At 42.8% G+C, this 23,014-nt stretch overlaps 1 protein-coding gene across 1 annotated transcript; it reads left to right on the forward strand.

Moving 5' to 3' along the window:
- Positions 1–2,396: 2,396 nt before the first annotated feature.
- On the forward strand, positions 2,397–11,677 carry PSMD4 (proteasome 26S subunit ubiquitin receptor, non-ATPase 4). Its single transcript, XM_003409469.4, has 10 exons — positions 2,397–2,493; positions 6,965–7,105; positions 8,175–8,289; positions 8,680–8,766; positions 9,006–9,074; positions 9,244–9,459; positions 10,247–10,355; positions 10,532–10,663; positions 10,744–10,811; positions 11,391–11,677. The coding sequence occupies exons 1-10, from the start codon at positions 2,468–2,470 to the stop codon at positions 11,559–11,561; spliced, it is 1,134 nt and encodes a 377-aa protein (XP_003409517.1). The 5' UTR covers positions 2,397–2,467; the 3' UTR covers positions 11,562–11,677.
- Positions 11,678–23,014: the final 11,337 nt, after the last annotated feature.

A 23,014-nucleotide genomic window follows, 5' to 3' on the forward strand; every position in this document is an offset into this window, starting at 1 on the left:
AACTGGTCCCCTTTTGTCCCACAATCTGTTTTCAACACTGCATCCAGAGTGATCCTGTTAAAACATTAAGTCAGAGCATGTCAATCCTTTATTCAAAACTTTCTAACAGCTCCTTATCTCACTCAGAGCAAAGTCCTTAAAATGGCTTATAAGGCCGTGCTTGATCTGCCCTTTACTCCCTTTGTGTCTCTGGCCTCATTCTCTCTCTCCCTACTGCGACTCCACTCCAGCCTCTACTAGACTTCTTTTTCCTCACATAAGCCAGGCACTCTCTTGCCTCAGCATCTGCACTTACTCTTTCACCTAGGTATCCTTTGGGTCCTGTTCAAAGGTAAGGTTTCCCTAACATCCCATTTATTTAAAATAGTAACCACCTCCATCCTGATTTTCTCTCTTTTTTTTTGTCTCCACGGTACTTAACCATGATTTGAACACACACACACACACACACACTTATTGTCTGTCCTGTATAGAATGTACGCTCCACGAGGGCAAGGCTTTGTTTTGTTCCTTGTCAAGTGCCTAGAGTAGTGCCTGCCACAGAGGCACTTGGAATTGTTTTTGGTTTTTTAACTATCGAGCCCTTGTTTCACTTCTGAATCTATCGGATTTCATCTTTGCATGCACTGTTGCAACTTACATCTCTTTCAACTGAAAAGCTACCGATAATAGTTTTAACAGGACATTTCTACTTGAGGTAAATATTAGTTCCGCCTTCCACAGCTTCAAGCAAATCAATCCTATAGGACCTATTTTTCATTATTGTTTTTTAGAGTAATTATATTTTGTATATTTTCCAGTGCCTCCATAGACTTTAAAAAGTGTAGTAGGTAAAAACTGTTCACAATCTATTAAATGTCTGACTTTTAAAGCTAAGTTTGGTGGAATGCAACACCTCCCTGCAGAGACAGCATTCATTGTGTTTTCCCAGAACAGTGATGACATTCATTAAGCTCTTAGTTTTGTTTGGGTTGCATGTTTATCTTTGTTTCTTCAGTTAGAAGAATACTAACTTATAGTTATCCTTGATATTTAATTTGTTTTTGTAGTTGCATTATCCTGATTAACCCAAAGTATTTTTTATCAGTGAGTTTCATCTTTTATGAAATGCTCTTAATCTAATTTCAGCTGTGTTGGCTTCTACTTTGTGCAATATTAATATAGCTACACGTTTTCTTTTATTACTACTGCCTGAAAATTTTTTTCTCTCTCTTCATTTTCAACTTTTACTGTCACTTAGTTTGATATGTCTCTAGTTACATTATGCTGCTCTTTTTAAAAATATTTTGGTTGCTATGTTTGAAATGATCTTGTCACTAGTTTTTTCCAGTGCTTTCCTACTCTCCCTCCCCCACCTTTTCCTGTCTATGGTTATGTTGACAGGCTCCCCCCCCCCATCTATTTGTGTGGAAATTTTCTCCTATACAAGATGTGACAGTTACCAATAACTTTGGAACACACCCATTAAAACTTAACATTTAGGTAGTACCTAGAGCACCTCTCTCCCCCATCTCCAAGTATGCTTTTATGAGGCCATGCCTGGACCAAATACCCACCAGGTAGAGACCTGGGATTTCATTTTTCAGTTTTACTTGATGCGCGCGTGTGTGTGTGTGTGTGTGTGTGTGTGTGTGTAAGGATAATCCAAAATCAAAATGGTTTACTGGTTTGTCTCCCTTCTGGGAAATTGAACTGATTCATCGAGCCTCTTCTGGGTTCCTACCATATGTCAAGGAGGCTTGGTGGTGCAGTGATTAAAGCACTTGGCTGCTAACCAAAAGGTCAAAGCTGAAATTCACCAGTCCCTTGGCAGGAGAAAGATGTGGCAGTCAGCTTCCTTAAAGATTTACAGCCTTGTAAACCTTATGGGACGGTTCTATTCTGTCCTATAGGGTCCTGCTATGAGTCGGGATTGACTCGACCTCAGTGGGTTTGGTTTGGTGACCATACGTCAGGCTGTGTACTAGGCTCAGGGATTGCAACTATAAGACACCTTTCCTGTCCTTAATTACATGGGGGGAGATAGATACGCAAATAAATTCAATTCAGGGAGATAAGGACTGTAATACTTACATGAACAAAGTGCTATGCGGAACAGAGGGAGCTAGAACGTCATTAGTGATCCGCCACTTTTTAAAAAAGATGATGCTGGAACAGACACATCCACAGCACTTTCAAATGTTCCTCCACACCTTCTCTTATATCTAGCCAACAGGAAATCCCACTTGAGACTAGAATGGCAGGGAAGGTGGAGGTCGGACCCTCTTTTTTTCAATTACCACGGATCGCCCAAAATATTCCTTTCATTTCGGCTGCGCCTACAAATCCCACAAAGCAATGCGGTGCACGGAGGAGGAAACCGCTGGCTGAGCCAAGGCCTGTGATTGGTGGTGAGCATTGGGCCAATTGGAGGAGTTGTTGTTGGACAGTTCAGGAGAACCGGTCAGGGAGGGAGGAAGGTGGCAAGATGGTGTTGGAAAGCACTATGGTTTGGTGAGGAACCACCTCGGGGTCCCGTGGGGCACGGGCGTGGGTCGGGAACGCGTATAATGCAGTGGCCGGGCTGGTCTGGGGTGGAGGCGGAGAGCTGACGGGCGAGATGCGGCCTTGGGCTCGGAGAGAAGGAGCTCGTAGGACCCCTGAGTCATCCCAGGGCCCGGGATAGGAGGACAGGCCCGGGGTCCCCCCGTGCACCCCTATCCCGCAGACATACATTCACCTGCCGGCCCTTGCTGCCTTTCTCTATTCCCGCCGCGTCTTCTCTAGACCAGTCCCAGGTCTGTCTTCAGCCAGAGTCCTACTTCTTGGACTCATCCGAGATTAACAGAGAGATTATAAATTTATTCCCTGTCCCATTCACTCTTCCCTAACTCTGTCTTCTTCAGAGGTGCCGTTTATAAATTCAGTATTATATGTCAGGCACTTTATTTACTTTATCTCACACCTCACAGCAGCACTTCAAGGTAAATACCTCTCATTTTATAGATGAGGATACCCATTTGCCCAAAGTCATACAGCTAGTAAGTGGTGGAGCCAAGATGTAAACCCAGGATTATCTGACACAAAGACTGTAATCCGCTGAGCTAGGCTGCCTCCTTTCTTCATCAGTCTCAGATTTTGAGCTGAGTATATATTAATAGGAAACCCTCGTGGTGTAGTGGTTAAGAGCTAAGGCTGCTAACCAAAAAGTCGGCGGTTCAAATTCACCATACGCTCCTTGGAAACCGTATGGGGCAGTTCAGCCCTGTTCTGTAGGGTTGCTGTGGTTGCTGTTAGTCGGAATTGACTCAATGGCAACGAGTTTATCTATTAATAGACAGGATTAGAAGCTGATGACAGAAATTTATACACGATTTCAAGGTTCCTTCTAAGCGTGAGCGTGGAATATAATACAAAGTAGTACACAAATGGTCAAATGGGTGAAACAAGCACACCTTTGGGGAAAGTATAGCATTGCCAGGTAAAATACAGGACACCTAGTTAAATTTGAATTTCAGATAAAGAATGAATAACTTTTAGTATACAGTAATTACTATAACTGTGTCCCAATTATTGCATGGGGAAATCTTACATTAAAAAGTTATTTGTTGCTTACCTGAAATTCAAATTTAACTGGATGTCCTGTATTTTTATTTGCTAAATCCGGCAATCTCTGGGGAAGATCATTTCAGAGTAGAAAGAGGACAGAATTTGGAATCCAGAAACCTTTATTTTCTGCCACAGCTGGGTGTTCTTGAGAATGTTAGTTCATCTCATTTTATTTGTAAAATGAGAGTGATGGTAACATCCACTTGCTTTATAGCAGAAGATCGTTCTGAAGGTTAAATGTATATGATGGTTCTTTGTAAACTGTGGAGCACTATGTGTATGTTAGTTGTGGTGTACTTGGGAAGGCCTCAAGAGGGGCCTTAAAGGGACTTAGAATGCTGAGAAGGAGAAATCACTAAGTTGTTACAGGTAGGGGAAGGGCATAAGCAAAGCTGCTGAAGTATAAAGACATGTTTAGGGAGCAGAGAATAGACTACCAGTCATGACTTTAATATAAGGTTGGTTCAAGGTAGTTTGTTTTTTTGTGGAGGAGGGGGGAATGTAGCTGGGACTAGACAGAAGATAACGAATGTCAGCCTGAAGAGACTGAACTCTGTCCTGTACCCTTTAATAGAGGACTATTGAAAAAGCTTTGAGGGTAGTAGAGGCAGAGCTGTATACAAATGGCATCTAAGAATATTGATCTGGCTTGGTGCATAGGAGAAAAAATTAGTTCCAGAAAGACATATCAGTGGCCTACTGTAATAGCCTAAGCAGCCCTGGTGGTCATTTGGTTAAGTGCTCAGCTGCTAACTGGAAGGCCAGTGGTTTAAACCCACCAGTGGTTCCGTGGGAGAAAGATGTGGCAGTCTGGTTCCATAAAGATTACAGCCTTGGAAACCCAGTGGGGCAGTTCTGCTCTGTCCTATAGGGTCCCTATAGGTTGGAATTGACTCGATGGTGTGTTTTTTTTTTTTTTTTAATAGCCCAGGCACAGAATGATGATAAGGGCCACCTCTTTTTTGTAGGGCTTCATGGTTTGCTATGCATCAGAATTCTCTCGTGGAGCTTACTAAAAACGTAGGTGTGTGAGTCTAGGTCTGTTGACTCAAACTCTCCCAGCTAGGGGAGTCCAGGCATCTGATTTTTTTTTTTTTTTAAATGAAGACTTTATGGAATAGCTGGATAATATCTTTAAAATCCTTACTTTGATATGAATTTTTGTTAGGATATTGTTGAGCAAAAGTGGTCACAAAAATACATAAATATTCAATTCATACAAAGTTCAAACTGAAAAAAGTAAACAGTATATTTTTTAGGGATGCATACATGGTGGTAAGGCATTTTTAACACCCCTCTCCCCACCAGGTGGTTCTGACTGATGCATGACAAAGTGTGAGAACTGCTGTCTTGTTCTTCACATCAGTTCTCCCTATCCTTCAAGCCCCCTTTCTTACTCTGAAGTCGAGCCCCCATCCATCTGCTGATCTTGCCTGCAATTGTGTCTATTCCTTTAATCCTCCTAGCAACCCTATAAGGGTAAAAAAATAAAATAAAATTCATTCACAGATGAGGACACTGAACTTTGGAGAAATTAAGCAACTTACAATCACAGAATTAGTAAGTAGCACAGTGAGAATTTGAACCCAGGCCTATGTCAAGTGCCTGATTACTATACAGGTAGTCCCCAGTTTACGACGGGGTTCTGTTCAGACGACTGAAGTCAAATGCCTCATTTTTTTTTTAGTTTCCATTATTATTGCCCTTTATTATCAATATCTTTAAAAACTAATCCTTATTTATCTTTGGGGGTTGGAAACATAACATATAAACTTACAGCTGTATTTTAATGTATATATACATACATTGGGAAACCCTGGTGGCGTAGTGGTTAAGTGCTACGTCTGCGAACCAAAGGGTCGGCAGTCCGAATCTCCCAGGCACTCCTTGGAAACTCTATGGGGCAGTTCTACTCTGTCCTTTAGGGTTGCTATGAGTCGGAATTGACTTGGCGGCACTGGGTTTGGATACATACGTTAAAAAATATACAAATCATAAAAATCTACTCCGACAATGAAGAAGGATAGGACAACATTGGAATTTTATCAGTTGAGGTAATAACTCCACTTGTGGAAGGTTCTGGATCATCAGGATTATCCCTGGGAATGGGGAAATTAGTGAGAGTTGTCCGAATGGTTGTTTTCTTTTTTTCTTCATATATTTCCAGGTAACATCTCACTGCTTCCCAAATCTGCCTGTCGACTTTAACAAAGCAATTGGCGTTTGGATCCATGTTTTTAAGCAGCTGAAGCCCCTGATTTAGTTTAGAAAGCTAAATCTACATGGCAGTGTTTTGAACAGTAAATTATAAAATTGAACATCTTCGCGTTAACATCTGTGAATGATAGCCTCAGCAAGTTACGTGCTGCAGTATTGTATGTAGTGCGTATTTTAATGATAAGATGTAAAAAAAAAAAAAACCTGACAGTGGTTAAGTGCAGTTCATCTAACTCGAATACATTGTTAAGTTGGGGACTACCCGTATTGCCTTTTCTACTTGTTTTCCAGTAGCTTCTTAATTACCCTTCTTCACCAATTTTTGTTTTTATTTAGTATTGCCTCACAAAGCATACTAAAGAAAAAAAAATTGTCCCCAGCCCATCGTTTGCTTGTCAATAGAAATGAGGTATCTAGGACACTGCCTCTTTGTGTTGACGTGGAGAGAATCACTGGCCGTTACGCTCAGGGACCTCGGCGGCAATCCCGGCCCGATCCTGTTCAGAGGCTTGTAAAACCGCTTCGTTTACCAGACCCCTTTGGGTTTCTGGGCAGCTGAAGCTTGTACTTCATATTATCTGAAATCTTTTAGGCTGTGAAAAGTGTAAGGGATAGCAGAGGTGAGGAACTTGAAGGCCCCAAACCCTTGAAACCTCATTTTTGTAATTGAGTCCAGCTGCCAAAGCTGTTAAGCGTTGAACCAGATAATTGCATTGTGCTTTCTTGTACTCAGTGCCACCAAGTGTGTGTTATTTTATAAATCTTTTTAAGTGGCCATCTTTGTTTCCTACCTTTGGAATACTCCCATTTTAATGGCAGGCTTAGAATATTCATCCATAATAAAGCTTATAATGCTTAAATGTATCTTATGAAAAGGTAGATTGCAACCTTTGGTGCTCATCAGGCTCACTCATGGGGCTTTAAAACAAACCTTCTTCCCCTGGACATTCTGAGTTGGTAAGTCTGGGGTAAGGCTTGGTCATCTATTTAAAGAAAAAATAAAAATGGGCGGGTGATTCTGTGATCCACAAAGACTGAGAGTCGCTGCTCCACACCACCAGGCACTCAGCAAGAGAAGCATTGAAGGGGCCCTGGGGCTGGAGAGAGTGTTTGATGTTTCAGAATATTTCTTTTCCCTCTTTGACCCCTAAATCGACAGTGTGGATAACAGTGAGTATATGCGGAATGGGGACTTCTTGCCCACCCGGCTGCAGGCCCAACAGGATGCCGTCAACATCGTATGTCATTCCAAGACCCGCAGCAACCCCGAGAACAACGTGGGCCTCATCACATTGGCCAAGTAAGTGACACAGAGGAGAAGGGGGCTTAGTAGGTGATTGTTTTCCCATGTGTAACCTGCGTGTTATATGGGCAACTGCTACCCTTTCGCAGATTCCACCAGGGTGCTTTTGCCCAGACCACATTCTTCCTATTCAATGTAAACAGTGACTTCCCCCTCCCCCCGGTTTGTACTAAGTGATTTTAATTCACAGTAGTTAGTCTCTTTAAATCTTACCAGTTATTCAATCATCTCATAAAAGCAAAACCAATTCAACTATGTTAAAGTTATTTATAGTTTCTTTTTTTGAATAGATGTTATGTTACCTTGTAGATATAGCCAGGAGCATCAGATTGAAGTTCCCATAAAGACTTTTTTGTTGTTGTTGTTTAAAGAATATACACAGAGCATATGCCAATTCAACAATTTCTGCATGTGCAATTCAGCAGCCATTCTCACCCTCCTTTTCCAAGTTGTTCCTCCCCTGTTAACATAAACTCACTGTCCCCTAAGTTTCCTATCTGATCTTTTGAATTGCTGTTATCAGTTTGATCCCATATAGATACATCTTAAAAGAGCACGATGCTCAAGGCAGATATTCAGCTACTTGTTTTTTATATTAACCTGAATTTAATATAGTTATGAAGCTAAGTCTCCTGGGATGAAATTTCATGGTACATTTTAAAGTTAGTGAAAAGTGGTTTTGGATCAGAGCCCTTGGGCATACATCACACATCCTGTTGCTCTATAAATGATTTGTTTTAGGAATTGATAATCCTCAAATGAGTAACCTCTCACCCCAGTTGACGTGGTATTAGTTGAAAAATGGGTCTAGAAATGGAGAGGGTGAGGAGAGATACAAAGTAGCATCGAGTTGGCATGAGGAATCTCAGGGCCCTGAGAGGAAGATAAGATGAGTTAGGGGAAAATATTTGGTGGGCTGAAGGCAGGTTTCTTACAAAATCAGTGACTTTATCAAGGATAGAGATTACAGTTATTATCAAGGTCCCTAAAGAAAAGATGAGCCAGACGTAGTTTGGAGGTACTTGTGTTGACATGAATCACTGAAATGCTTCCCTCCACACCCCAGTGACTGTGAAGTGCTGACCACACTCACCCCTGACACCGGCCGCATCCTGTCCAAGCTCCACACTGTCCAACCTAAGGGGAAGATCACCTTCTGCACCGGTATCCGCGTGGCCCATGTGAGTCCCACTGGATCCCCTTGATTGTCCTCTCCGCTCTCAGGTCCTATCTCCACGTCATTGATTCCTCTCCCTGGAATCTTGAGCTAGAACCAGAGCAACGGAGGGAGATGACCTAGAGATGGCTAGCCTAGGGTAGAAGGGAAATGGTGGGATGAGTCCCAGGATTGATGAGGATTGGAAAGGGAAAAGTCCCTAGAATTGGGAACTGACCCTCCTCCCTTATCTGCAGAGATGTACAGCAAGAGGGTAAGGCTGGGAGAAGGGGTTCAGACTTTATTGAGCATGGTGTTATGTAGAAACCATAAGCTAAAAAGGGAACAGATTGACAGAGGAAAGAGCTAGGCGATTCCTTTGGTTGACTCTGAGAACCTCCTCTTCCTTTACAAGCTGGCTCTGAAGCACCGGCAGGGCAAGAATCACAAGATGCGCATCATCGCCTTTGTGGGAAGCCCTGTGGAAGACAACGAAAAGGATGTGAGTCCAAGCAGCAATTGAGGGGTGTGGGCACGCGTGTTTGGGAGCGGGGTCTGTCAGCTCTTTGAAGAACCTGGAAGAGGCATTGCACATTCATCACTTTTGGGAAAGGTGTAGAACTCAGTGTTTGTTGGGGGACCTCAGGGTGGTCAACAGATTTTGCCATGCTTTTATGGGAGGTGCAACTCCCCCCTCATGGTGTGGGACAGATTTCTTCATCTTTTTCCCCTTCCTCTCAGCTGGTGAAACTGGCCAAACGCCTCAAGAAGGAGAAAGTAAATGTCGACATTATCAATTTTGGGGAAGAGGTGAGTAGGGTCTGGTTGGAGGGCTTTGCTGTGATTTGGTTATAAACAGACCCTCCTTATGCAGAGGAGTGCCTGCTGTTTGAGAGAGCAGCTACAGACAGGGACTGAGATGACGGAGAACAGGGAGCAGAGCATGAAGGAGAGCCTCTCGTGTTCTTCCCTTCCCCAGGAGGTGAACACAGAAAAGCTGACAGCCTTTGTAAACACGCTGAATGGCAAGGATGGAACCGGTTCTCACCTGGTGACAGTACCTCCTGGGCCCAGCTTGGCTGATGCCCTCATCAGTTCTCCAATTCTGGCTGGCGAAGGTGGTGCCATGCTGGGTCTTGGTGCCAGTGACTTTGAATTTGGAGTGGATCCCAGCGCTGATCCTGAGCTGGCCCTGGTGAGCAAACTCTTGACCCCAAGTAGACCCTCTACTGACACACATCACGTAGCTTCTATAGGGCTAACCAAAAACCAAACCTGTTGCTGTTGAATCAGTTCCAACTCATGGTGACCCTGTGTGGGTTGGAGTAGAACGGTGGTCCATAGGGTTTTCAGTGGCTGATTTTTCAGAAGTGGTTCGCCAGGCTTTTCTTCTGAGAGGCTTCTGGGTGGACTTGATCCACCAACCTTCTGGTTAGCAGCCAAGCTCTTAACTGTTTGTGCCACCCAGACTTCTATAGGGGTAACCAAACTAAAAATCAAACCTATTGCTGTCGAGTTGATTCTGACTCATAGTGACCCTATAGGACAGAGTAGAACTGCCCCGTAGGGCTTCCAAGGAGCAGATGGTGAATTTGAACTGCTGACCTTTTGGTTATCAGACAGGTCTCTTAACCACTGCACCACCAGGGCTCCCCTGTAGGGCTAGACAGTCGTAAACGCCCCCATAACCCTTGCTCATTTTCCCAGATCCCCTTTTGCTTCCTCTTCCCTATAATTCTATCTGATCTCCAGGGGCATCGGTGTCAGACTCTCTGTTGTTAGCATCTCCTGATTAAACCCCAGGCTTCCTCCAAGTCCTCCCTTCTTTCCCATACCCCCTTCTATCCCTCCAGCCTCTTCCTCATATGTGTAAACCAAAAGCTGCCCCTTTATGCTCCTTTCCCACCACTGCAGCTAACTTCCCTGGTGCTGGACAGGAGTGAGGGGTGGGGGATGTCTGACCCTGCCCTGCCCTTTGCCAGGCCCTTCGTGTTTCCATGGAAGAGCAGCGGCAGCGGCAGGAGGAGGAGGCACGGCGGGCAGCAGCAGCCTCTGCTGCTGAAGCCGGGATTGCTGCAACAGGGACTGAAGGTGAAAGAGGTGGAACCTGAAGTCCTGGGGCTGCAGCATGTAGACCTGAGAGTGGGAGCAGGGAGGTCTGGCTGGGTGGGACTGTATGGGAGGCCTGGGTCGAAGGAATGGTTTTGGGAGTGGCTCTGGGTAGAACATGACACCAGATCTACCTGCTGCTCTCTGCATTTCCTCAGACTCTGATGACGCCCTGCTGAAGATGACCATCAGCCAGCAGGAGTTTGGTCGTGCCGGGCTCCCCGACCTAAGCAGTATGACTGAGGAAGAGCAGATTGCGTATGCCATGCAGATGTCCCTGCAGGGAGCAGGTGAGCCCAGGCCTGGGCAGTGCTTAGGCAGGTAGGCTCGGTGGGGAAACTGAACTGAACAGACTGACCTCTTTCCTCAGAGTTTGGCCAGGCAGAATCAGCTGACATTGATGCCAACTCAGCCATGGACACATCTGAGCCAGCTAAGGTGAGGTCCCACAATGACCCCTTCATCAGGCTTAAATTCTCCGTGTATTCAGGCCTCATTCCTCATTTTCCTGGACGAGTTCTTTGAGGAGCAGAAGGAAACATACGGATGTTTGTTTCTTGTGTGTGAACCTTACTAAGGCATCAGAGTGTTTGTGGTCAGAGTTGGAGAGGGCCCAATGTTCTCTAATTTCCTTCCTTGCTGGTAGAACGTTCTGGACAAATCTCTAGGATAGCAACTGCCCAGGAAGGTGAAAAGGGGTCTGGGAAAAAGAAAAAGGAGGGGTGGGTGTCTGACAGCAGGAAGCCTGAATATCACAGCATATATTTTTACTCTCTTGAGCTCAAGAAGCAGCGTTCTTAGGCCTCTTCCATGTTTGGTCAGTAATAAATGTTGGAGATAACATCACGTAGCGGTGCTGGGTATTCTGCTGAATCTCCCTTTCCTACCCTTGACCAGAGGTGTCCCCCACCCCTAGTCAGGTGAAGAGGGGGCTCAAGCAGCCCCATGCTCGTGTCTTATACTTGCATGCTCGGCGACTGACCTGCTTCTGCCCCAAGCTAACACTGCCCTTTTCAGGAGGAGGATGACTATGACGTGATGCAGGACCCGGAGTTCCTTCAGAGTGTCTTGGAGAACCTTCCAGGAGTGGACCCCAACAATGAGGCCATCCGAAATGCCATGGGCTCCCTGGCCTCCCAGGCCACCAAGGATGGCAAGAAGGACAAGAAGGAAGAGGAGAAGAAGTGAGACTGAAGGGAGAGGGTGGCTGAGTCTGCTCAGGGGGCCGTATAGGGCGGGCTGGGGTGTAGGGGTAGATATATTACCTGTAAGCATTACAACCTAAATAAAACTTGACAACTTTTTTTTTTTTTTTTTTCTTCAAGTAGTGGTAACTGAGTATAAGAGGGGCAGAGTATGTGGCATGAAGGAGAGCATTTCCTGTTGAGCTCTCTTTGTCTCTGCTGCTTGGTCTGTACTTTTTTTTTTTTTTTAATTGTGCTTTAAGTTAAAGTTTACAAATCAAGTCAGTCTCTCACACAAAAACTTATATACACCTTGCTACATACTCCCAATTGCTCTCCCCCTAATGAGACAGCCTGCTCTCTCCCTCCACTCTCTCTTTTCATGTCCATTTCACCAGCTTCTAACCCCCTCTGCCCTCTCATCTTCCCTCCAGGAAGGCAATGCCAACATAGTCTCAAGTGTCCACCTGATCCAAGAAGCTCCCTCCTCACCAGCATCCCTCTCCAACCCATTGTCCAGTCCAATCCATGTCTGAAGAGTTGGCTTTGGGAATGGTTCCTGTCCTGGGCCAAAAGAAGGTCTGAGGGCCATGACCACAAGGGTCCTTTTAGTCTCAGACCATGAAGTCTGGTCTTTTTACCAGAATTTGGGGTCTGCATCCCACTGCTCTCCTGCTCTCTCAGGGGTTCTCTGTTGCGTTGCCTGTCAGGGCAGTCATCAGTTGTAGCCGGGCACCGTCTAGTTCTTCTGGTCTCAGGATGATGTAGTCTATGGTTTATGTGGACCTTTCTGTCTCTTGGGCTCGTAATCACCTTGTGTCCTTGGTGTTCTTCATTCTGCCTTGATTCAGTTGGCTTGAGACCAGTTGATGCATCTTAGATGGCTGCTTGCTAGCATTTAAGACCCCAGATGCCTCTCTCCAAAGTGGGTTGCAGAATGTTTTCTTAACAGATTTTATTTTGTCAATTGACTTAGATGTCCCCTGAAACCATGGTCCCCAAACCCCCACCCCTGCTACGCTGGCCTTCAAAGCATTCAGTTTATCCAGGAAACTGCTTTTGGTTTAGTCCAGTTGTGCTCACCTTGCCTGTATAGTGTGTTGTCTTTCCTGTCACCTGAAGTAGTTCTTATCTGCTATCTAATTAGTGAATACCCCTCTCCCACCCCCTCTTCCCCCCTCTCCTAACCATCAAAGAATATTTTCTTCTCTGTTTAAACTCTTTCTTGAGTTCTTATAATAGTGGTCTTATACAATATTTGTCCTTTTGCAACTGACTAATTTCACTCAACGTAATGCCTTTCAGATTCCTCCATGTTATGAAATGTTTCACAGATTCATCATTGTTCTTTATCGATGTGTAGGATTCCATTGTGTGAATATACCACAATGTATTTATCCATTCATCCATTGATGGGCACCTTGGTTGCTTCCATCTTTTTGCTATTGTAAACACTGCTGCAGTGAAAATGGGTGTGCATAAATTTGTTCGTGTAAAGCCTCTTATTTCTCTTGGATATATTCCAAGGAGTGGGATTGCTGGATTGTATGGTAGTTCTATTTCTAGATTTTTAAGGAAGCGCCAAATCAATTTCCAAAGTGGTCGTACCATTTTACATTCTCACCAGCAGTGTATAAGTGTTCCAGTCTCTCCACAGCCTCTCCAACATTTATTGTTTTGTGTTTTTTGGGTTAATGCCAGCCTTGTTAGAGTGAGATGGAATCTCATTGTAGTTTTGATTTGCATTTCTCTAATAGCTAATAATTGTGAGCATTTCCTCATATATCTGTTAGCTACCTGAATGTCTTCTTTAGTGAAGTGTCTGTTCATATCTTTTGTCCATTTTTTAATTGGGTTATTTGTCTTTTTGCAGTATCATGTAGATTTTAGAGATCAGGTGCTGATCGGAAATGTCATAGCTAAAAACTTTTTCCCAGTAATCATTTTATTCTTTTGGTGAAGTCTTTGGATGAGCATAGGTGTTTGATTGGTCTGTAATCTTGATCAGCTCCTCTTCCTCTCATCTCTATCCATGGTGGTCTATGCTCACTTTCTGCTACCCTGGGGCTGTTTCACTTTCTCATTATGAGAAGCTTTGCTGAGAGCCCACTTTGTTTTTTTTTTTTAATTGAACTTTAGAAGAAGATTTATAGAACAAACTAGTTTCTCATCAAACAGTACACACGTTGTTGTATCACATTGGTTAACAACCCCACAACATGTCAACACTATTCCTTCTCAACCCTGGGTTCCCTACTACCAGCTGTCCTGTTCCCTCCCACCTTCCAGTCCCTACCCCAGGGCTGGTGTGCCCCTTTAGTCTTGTTCTGTTCCATGGGCCTGCTCAATCTTTGGCTGAAGGGTGAACCTCAGGAGTGGCCTCATTACTGAGCTGAAAGGATGTTCGGGGTCCATAGTCTGAGGGTCTCTATAGCCTCTGTCAGGCCAGCAAGTCTGGTCTTTCTTTTTGAGTTAGAATTTTATTGTACATTTTTCTCCAGCTCTGTCTGGGATCCTCTTTTGTGATCCCTGTCAGAGCAGTCAGTGATGGTAGCTGGGCACCATCTAGTTGTACTGGACTCAGTCTGGTGGAGGCTGTGGTAGATATGGTCCTTTAGTCCTTTTGGCTAATTTTCCCTTATGTCTTTAGTTTTCTGCATCCTTCCTTGCTCCAGAAGGGGTGAGACCAGTGGAGTATCCTAGATGGCCACTCACAGGCTTTTAAGACCTGAGTCACTACTTACCAAAGTAGAGTGTAGAACATATTCTTTATAAACTCTGTATGCCCATTGAGCTAGAGGTTCCCTGAGACCATGGTCCCCACAGCCCACTGGGAGCCCACTTTGTATTGGGCCTCAGGTGAATAGAAAACAGTACCAGCTTTTGGGGACTCAGAGCCTAGAGAAGAAGCCAGCGTGTAGATGAGTGCCTGGTCAGTGCTAAAAGAGAAGTGTGAACGAGGCATTGTGGGAACAGTGAGGAGGAAGGCTCCTGGAGGTAACAATGAGCTCTCTAAGAGGACGGAGTTTATCATCAGATAAGGAAGAGGTGGGAATGTTTCCAGGCAATGGGAACAGCACGTACTGATGATGTGGAGGCCCATGGCCTGGTTGGGCGAGTGGCAGGAGATAAAGATGGGAAAGTAGGCAGTGGTCAGAGCACCAAGGGGCCAGGATCCTTTAGGCCTGACTCACGAGGGAGCTCCATGAAGCCCAGGATAAACATGGCGCATCTTCCTGGAGCATCAAATTTAGAGGAATGTTTTCTTGTGTGTTGTGAAATAGAATCCAAAATTTATATAACCACCCTTAACTATTATATTAAAAGACGTAATTAATATTTGACACATACAAATAACATAGATGAATTATGAAACATAACCAAATGATCACCCATGAAAACACTTAACGTAAGATTTAGAACACTGCTGATGCCGCATGTACATCTGGTGCGTGCTTTCTGGAGCCCATCCTGCTGAGTTGCCATACCTCAGAGGTAACTATTGTCCTGGCTTTTGTGTTTGCCATTTCCTTTTTTTCCTTTATATACATAGAGATCCTCATGTACATTTAGGTCCCTAACCAGAGTATATTAAGTTTTGCTTATTTTTGAGCTTTATAAAAAATGGTTTTATTCTGCGTCTTGCTTTTTTTAACAAAACAAAGATTCATCAAAGTTGTCGTGTGTGGCTGCTGTTCATTCATTTTTTGTGGTTGTACAGTGTTCCACTGTATGACTATACCACAGACTATTCATTCTGTTGATGGACATTTGTATTGCTTCCGTTTGTTTTGCTGTTATCAACCGGGCAACAATGGAGCTTTTGGTACATATCTTGTGATGCACTCGTGCACGTTTCTTTTGGGTACTTTACAGGATAATGCCAACTTGTTTTTTAAAGTGGTTGTACCTATCTGGTCACTCTCCTGCGGTGTGAGAATCCCTATTGAACACCTCTCTAGCCCTTGCTATCGTTAAGTCTTCGTTATTTCTGCCTGTCTAATGAGGATAAAATGATAATTTATTTTGGTCTTGATTTGCATTTCCTTGATTACTAATGAGATTGAGCTTCTTTTCATAGGTGTGTGTGTGTGTGTGTGTGTGTGTGTGTATATATATATACACGTTTTTTGTTTAATAGGCCTCTATATTTCCATTTTTGTGACATGCCTCATGTCTTTTGTTGATTTTTCTGTTGGGCTGTCTTAATGTTCTTTAGGAATTTTTAAAATTTTCTTGATACTAATTCATTACTGCTTATATGTTGCAGATATGTTTTCCCAGTTTGGATTTTCATTTTTTAAAAGATTTCTTTGGTGAAAGAAATTTTTAATTTTATTATAGTTGAATTTCTCAATCTTTTCTGTCAAGGTTAGTGTTTCTTGTGTCTTTTTAGCAAACTCTTCTATATCCAGAGGTCAGAAAATATTCTCTGTTTTCTTCTTAAAATTTTTGTTTTGCCGTTCACGTAATTATTCCTTATTCTATTTGGAATTGCTTTTTAGGTATGTTGAGCTAGGGATCCAATTTCAGTTTTTTTTAATTTGGAAAGCAAAATGTTAGAGCACTGTTTATTGAAAAAAATCCCTCTTTTCCCCAGTGATCTACACTCTTACCTCTGCCTGGGGCAAGATTCCATGAATGTCATTTCCAGCATCCCAGAGTTAAACCTTGAAGCCTGAATGTAACAAGTTTCCAGAAACATGAAGCTAGAAAACCTACTTCGTGCTTGTTCTATTCATATTATTGTATGAGCTCCACTTACAGATAACTCATTTGTTGAGCGTGTATCTAAATTGGAGGTTCCTGGGAGGCACAAATGGTGTGCTCTCAACAACTAACCCAGAGGTTGGCGGTTTGAGCACACCCAGAAGCATGACAGAAGAAAGGCCTGGCAATCTGCCTCCATAAAGACTACAGCCAGGGAAACCCTATGGAGACTTGTGCTCTAACACATACGTTGCTTTAAGTCAGATTTGACCACAGTGGGTTTTGTTTTGTTGTTGTTGTTGTCTAAATCAGATGTTACTTGGAAGAAATGGCCCATCATATAAAGCTTGAGGAATTTTTTTATTTTTTTTTATTGTGTTTTTGGTGAAAGTTTGCACAGCAAATTAGGTTCCCATCTAACACTTTCTGTACGTATTGTTCGGTGACATTGGTTACATTTTCCACATTATGTCAACATTATTTCTGTTCTGGTTGTTCCATTTGCTTGAATCTAGCTTCCCAGCACCCCCCTCCTCCCACCTTCTCATCTTTGATTTAGGGTAAATGCTGACCAGTTTCTCTCATATAGATGATTTTCTTTTTTTTTTTTAAAGGAGTGTAGTACTCATGGGTGATATCGTTTATTTTATGAGCTAGTCTGTTATTTAGTTGAAAGGTGGCTTCCAGGAGTGGTTTCAGTTCAAAGTTTAAAGGTTATCTCAGGACAGTAGTCTCAGTTTTCTCACATTCTGTCTGGGACCATCTATTTTATCCCTGGTCAGAACGGTGGGTGGTGGTAGCTAGCCACCATCTAGTTCTTCTGGTCTCAGGGTAGATGAGGCTGTGGTTCGTGTAGGCAGTTTGTCCCATAGACTGGTTTCTTCTTTGAGTCTTTGGTTCCATTCTTTCTCTTTTGTTGCAGAAAGGTAGAGATCAATAGCTTGGGAAGTCTTTTATTTTGGGGATAAAGATATTAATCACTTCAGCTTTCTTGGAAAGCCATGTTCTGGTAGCTCCCACTTGCCAAATAATGACAGAACCTGTGTCCCAGTCTTTCAGTTCAGATGGGTGACTGTAGTGTTCATTAGGATGATTCAACCAACATCTTGGCCAGTCATCAGTTCTGTTCATTCTCTTACCCTTAGGGTTATACCCTTGATCATGTCCACCTTGAGAAATACTCCCACTGAACTCAGATACTCACTTGGCCTGTCTTTTCAGCTCTCTCACTTTGACATTTCCTGTACACTTTTAAACAATTCTATTCAGAAAAATATGCACTCTGACTGGGCAATTCTGCCTTAGGAATTTAAGAAAATAGTCAGAGATGTGCCAAAGATTTATGTACAAGGGTGTTGAAAAATTGGAAACAGCCTAATGTTCAACACTTATGGTACATTTATATGGGATGATATACTGTCAGTAAACTACTGTTTGGAAAGAATATTTAATGACATTGCCCATATGATTATAATATTAGCAAATACATGGTTAAATGTGCCAGGGGCTATTCTAAGTGCACTTTACATGTTTTAAATTCATTTAGTTCTCACAACAGTCCTATGCAGTAGCTGTAGTTTATTAATCTCATTTTATAAAAAAGGAAACACAGAGATGCTAGATAACTTATCCTTCAGTAACGGTTCTGACAGAGTGGCCTATGAGCCCCTGGAGGTTCCCAATACCCTCTCAGGAGGGTTGTGAGGTCAAAACAACTTTTACAATAATACTAAGATATTACTTGCCTTTTCCATTGTATTGGCATTTGCACTGTTGGCAAAAAAGCAGTGGTGGGTAAAGCTACTGGTATCTTAGTCCCAGACTGTACTGGTAGTCATTGCATTCTTCCTCCCCCATGCCACATACTCACAGTAAAAAGACACTTCTTGATGAAGCAGTAAAATGTATTAATCTGACTACATTTCAACCCTTTAACACACATCTTTAATATTTTCTGAGGGAAATAGGAACTACACACAAAGGACTTTTGCTCCACACCGAAGTATAAGGATTGTCTGGAGGGCACCCTCATGTGTGACTGAGTCACTAGGTGAACTAGCTGCTGTTTTCCCACAGATCAACATTTTTACTTAACAGACTGGCTAGTCAGGGTTGGGTATTTGGCAAATAAAGTCTCAAAAATGAGCAAAGTGAAATAAATTAAAGAAAATACCTGACAGATTCTGTTAATCAGTGATAAGATTTGAGCTCTCAAGTCAAAAATTGGGTTTTGGAAAACTTGTACATGCCACTGTGAGCTTAACATCCTCAAACATTTTTAGATGGATGAATACGTTTTTTATGTTGTATATCAGAAGTTGTATAGTCTAAGTGCAAGACAGACCAATGGATTCAAATGTAACAGATGACAAAAAGTTCATTGATAAGCCTTTCAAAGTCCACATTGCAACTAACCTTGAAGAAACCACTGTGTATCAAGTTTTGGTATAGTATCAGAGAAGAATATCCATAATTATTTGAAAAGGCTATTGAAATATTTCTCTCTTTTCTACAACATGTTTACAAAGTTGGCTTTTCTTTATATACTTCAGTCAAAACCACATATTGCAACAGATTGAATGCGGAAGCAGATATGAAAATTGGCTATCTTCTATTAAACCAGACATTAAGGGGATTTGAAAAATGTAAAACAATGCACTCTTCTCACTAAATTTTTGTTTTGGAAAATAGAGCTATTTTTCATAAAATGGTAGTTTTACTGTTGTTTTTTAAAATGATTAACAAATGTAAAATTTGGTTTAACATTTTTAATATGGTAGATATAAATATTTTTCAATATTTATTGAATTCCACATAAACGAAAGCTCTTTGGGATCCTCAGTCTTTAAGAATGTAAAGAAATCCTGAGACCAAAAAATTAGGGAACCACTGTTTTGCAGCTAGCAAGTGATGGAGCAGAGGCCTGTACCCCAAAGTGTGACTTTAGAGTCTATGCTCTTAAACATTTAACTAACTATACTGTAGGTCACAAAGCAGTACCCAGCATTTCCAAGTTTGATAAAGGGACTGGCAGAACAGAAGTGGAAATGCCGTAGTAGTTACTTCTGAGAGACGAAAATGCAGATTTTTTTTATCTTGTTTTTATGAATGTTTCAAAATGTTCAAAGTAAAAATTGTTACTTTTGTAGCACAGGAAAGCATGTACAAAATAACTGCAGTTCTTTGAACTGCTAGTTTCTTTCGCTCTCAGCCTCTTTGTTGCTTTATTTCCATCTCTAATGACCAAAGACCTCAGTCTATTATTCAAACCACCATATTGCTAATAACTTCATCTCCCAAGCTCCTTTTTACTCCACACTCGCTCAGCTAAACCCCAAGCGAGGATTAGCGCTCACTCATCTACCTTTTCTACTTTTTATCTGTTCAAAGGTTCAGGACATTTAGCTAGTTAGGGAGCAGAAACAGGATCAGAACCCAGATTTGTCTCTGTTTAGTGGTGAGCCACCACTGAGCAGCCTTTCCCCATTGTTCAGCAGCCTCCAGTGACAATGGCCAGCCCTCAGCATTTCCCTGCAGCAGTTACTTCATGCCTTTGGCTGTGCCCCATCACTCTTGGCAGAAGGCCTTACTTTTCTCTTTACAGAGAAAGTCAAGGCCTCCAGGCAGGAAGTTCTGGATCTCCTTCCTTCTGACTCCCTCAGCACCTCACTCCATCAATTATGCCCACCCTCTGGAATCTCCTATCTTGAATATCTGCTAGTTGGTGCTTTCCTCTCAGTGTATACACATCTACAAATAACTTACCTTGAGACTTTATAGTTTAATGTCTTATTTTTAACAAAAAAATACAGATTATTTATTGAAATGGAAAATGCTCGTAATTAAGTAAAACAAGCCACCTTCAAAATAAGGAAAGGAAAAAGCAGCTAGTGGAAAGGACAGTCTGCACTCCCTGCTCCACCTCCTCACTCTCCACTCACTCCTCAGACGTTACAATCACTCTTCCTCTACCACCTGTACTTCAGGGTTGCCATTGACATCCTCCTCACTAAATCTAATCCTTATCTTCCTGCCTCCTCCATAGCATTTGACACTAGGAAGCATTCCCTTGTTGAATGCTTCTGCTTCTGCGAGGGCACCAGCTCCATTCGTCCACCCCTACCTTTATGGCCCTTCCGTTCCACTTTCTTTTCAGGCTTCTCTTTCTCTTCCGTTAAATGTTGTGTTCCCTCAGGGGTCCTGTCCTGGGCTTTCTTATTTCCCACACTATGCTCTTCCACTCTCTGCTTCCTGGGTCTCCAATATCCATTGCATTTTTATCCTGATGAATCCTTCATCTGTAGCTTCAACTAGCTCCCCTTCAAGAGCTTTAAACCATCCAGCTCCAAGAGTCTTCCCTTGAATGTCCCACAGCACCCAAGACCCAAAACTGATCAGCCAACCCCTTCATACCCAGTGAACTGAGGGATAATAAAATCATCGTTATTTTAAGCCACTAAGTTTTGGGGTGGTATGTTACACAGCGATAGATAATGAGAACTACAGTGTATCTCAAATTTCGGGGGCAAGGACCACTCGCTCTGACAGTGAGCTCCATGGTAGGTCCTGGTTCTGCCCGCCGGGAAAACCTCCACTGTTCTCCATGGCCCCAGTCTCTGCCCTCAGGGAGCTTGTTCCTGTCCATCATCCCTCAAGGCCCATCTAAAAATGGCTCTGCCATTAATGCTTTGGAAGCTACTTTCTGAGGGGTAGGCTTGAGACCCAGGATGTTTTAGGGGGTGTCTTAGTATCTGGGTTCTCTAGAGGACCAAAACCAGTGAGACGTGTATATATGTATGTCAGTGTGGGATCAGGCGAGTCCTTATCTTCCATTGTTGGAAATCAGTGAATAATATTATAAAGTAAGAAATTTAGCACATATATATATATATATATATATATATATATATATATATACACGTACTAAAACCTGTGAAAGCCGGGACCTGGAAGGTGGAAACCTGTCAGAGAAGGAAAACGCAAATATTTTCCATTAAAAGGAAAAGGAAAGATAGAAAAGACTGCGGAAAACTTGTAAGACCTGGAAAAACAAGGCCATCCTATCAAGTTTTGGCCTTTGCAGGTTTCACTGTACTCTGTGTGTGTGCGTGTATATACGTGTATATATATATATACACGTATATACACGCACACACACAGAATGAGAGACTCACCTCAAAGAAATGGCTCGTACACTGCTGGTGGGAATGTAACATGGTACAACCACCTTGGAAATCTATCTGGCATTTTCTTAAAAAGTTAGAAATAGAACTACCATAAAAAAAAAAAAAAAAAAAACTACCATAAAAAAAACCATACAACCCAGAAATCCCACTCCTCGGAATATACCCTAGAGAAACAAGAGCCTTCACACAAACAGATATATGCACACCCATGTTTATTGCAGCTCTGTTTACAATAGCAAAAAGCTGGAAGCAACCCAGGTGTCCATCAACGGATGAATGGTTAAATAAATTGTGGTATATTCACACAGTGGAATACTACGCATTGATAAAGAACAGTGACGAATCTGTGAAACATTTCATAACATGGAGGAACCTGGAAGGCATTATGCTGAGTGAAATTAGAGGCAAAAGGACAAATGTTGTATAAGACCACTATTATAAGATCTTGAGAAATAGTATAAACTGAGAAGAACACATACTTTTGTGGTTACGAGAGGGGGAGGGAGGGAGGGTGGGAGAGGGTTATTTACTGATTAGTTAGTAGATAAGAACTACTTTAGGTGAAGGGAAGGACAACACTCAATACACGGAAGATCAGCTCAACTGGACTGGACCAAAAGCAAAGAAGTTTCCGGGATAAACCGAATGCTTCAAAGGTCAGCGGAGCAAGGGTGGGGGTTTGGGGACTATGGCTTAAGGGGACTTCTAAGTCAATTGGCAAAATAATTCTATTATGAAAACATTCTGCATCCCACTTTGAAATGTGGCGTCTGGGGTCTTAAATGCTAACAAGCAGCCATCTAAGATACATCAATTGGTCTCAACCCACCTGGAGCAAAGGAGAATGAAAAACACCAAGGTCACACAATGACTATGAGCCTAAGAGACAGAAAGGGCCACAGGAACCAGAGACTTACATCATCCTGAGACCAGAAGAACTAGATGGTGCCCAGCCACAACCGATGACTGCCCTGAAAGGAAGCACGACAGAGAACCCCTGAGGGAGCAGGAGAGAAGTGGGATGCAGACCCCAAATTCTCACAAAAAGACCATACTTAATGGTCTGACTGAGACTAGGGGAATCCCGGCGGTCATGGTCCACAAACCTTCTGTTGGCCCAGGACAGGAACCATTCCCGAAGACAACTCATCAGACGTGGAAGGGACTGGACAATGGGTTGGAGGGAGATGCTGATGAAGAGTGAGCTACTTGTATGAGGTGGACACTTGAGACTGTGTTGGCATCTCCTGTCTGGAGGGGAGATAGGAGGGTAGAGAGGGTTAGAAGCTGGCAAAATCGTCACGAAAGGAGAGACTGGAAGGAGGGAGCGGGCTGACTCATTAGGGGGAGAGTAAGTGGGAGTATGGAGTAAGGTATATATAAGCTTATATGTGACTGACTTGATTCGTAAACGTTCACTTAAAACTCAATAAAAATTATTAAAAAAAAAAAAAAAGAAAGAAATGGCTTGTGGGGTTGTGGGGGCTGGCAAGTCCAAAATCCTTAGGTCAGGCAGCAGGCTGGCGAACACTGCTGGCTCACAGGGGTTCTGGTGGCTGCT

This window comes from Loxodonta africana, chromosome 3 (assembly GCF_030014295.1).
Source record: "Loxodonta africana isolate mLoxAfr1 chromosome 3, mLoxAfr1.hap2, whole genome shotgun sequence".
In the NCBI taxonomy this organism is placed as follows: domain Eukaryota; kingdom Metazoa; phylum Chordata; class Mammalia; order Proboscidea; family Elephantidae; genus Loxodonta; species Loxodonta africana.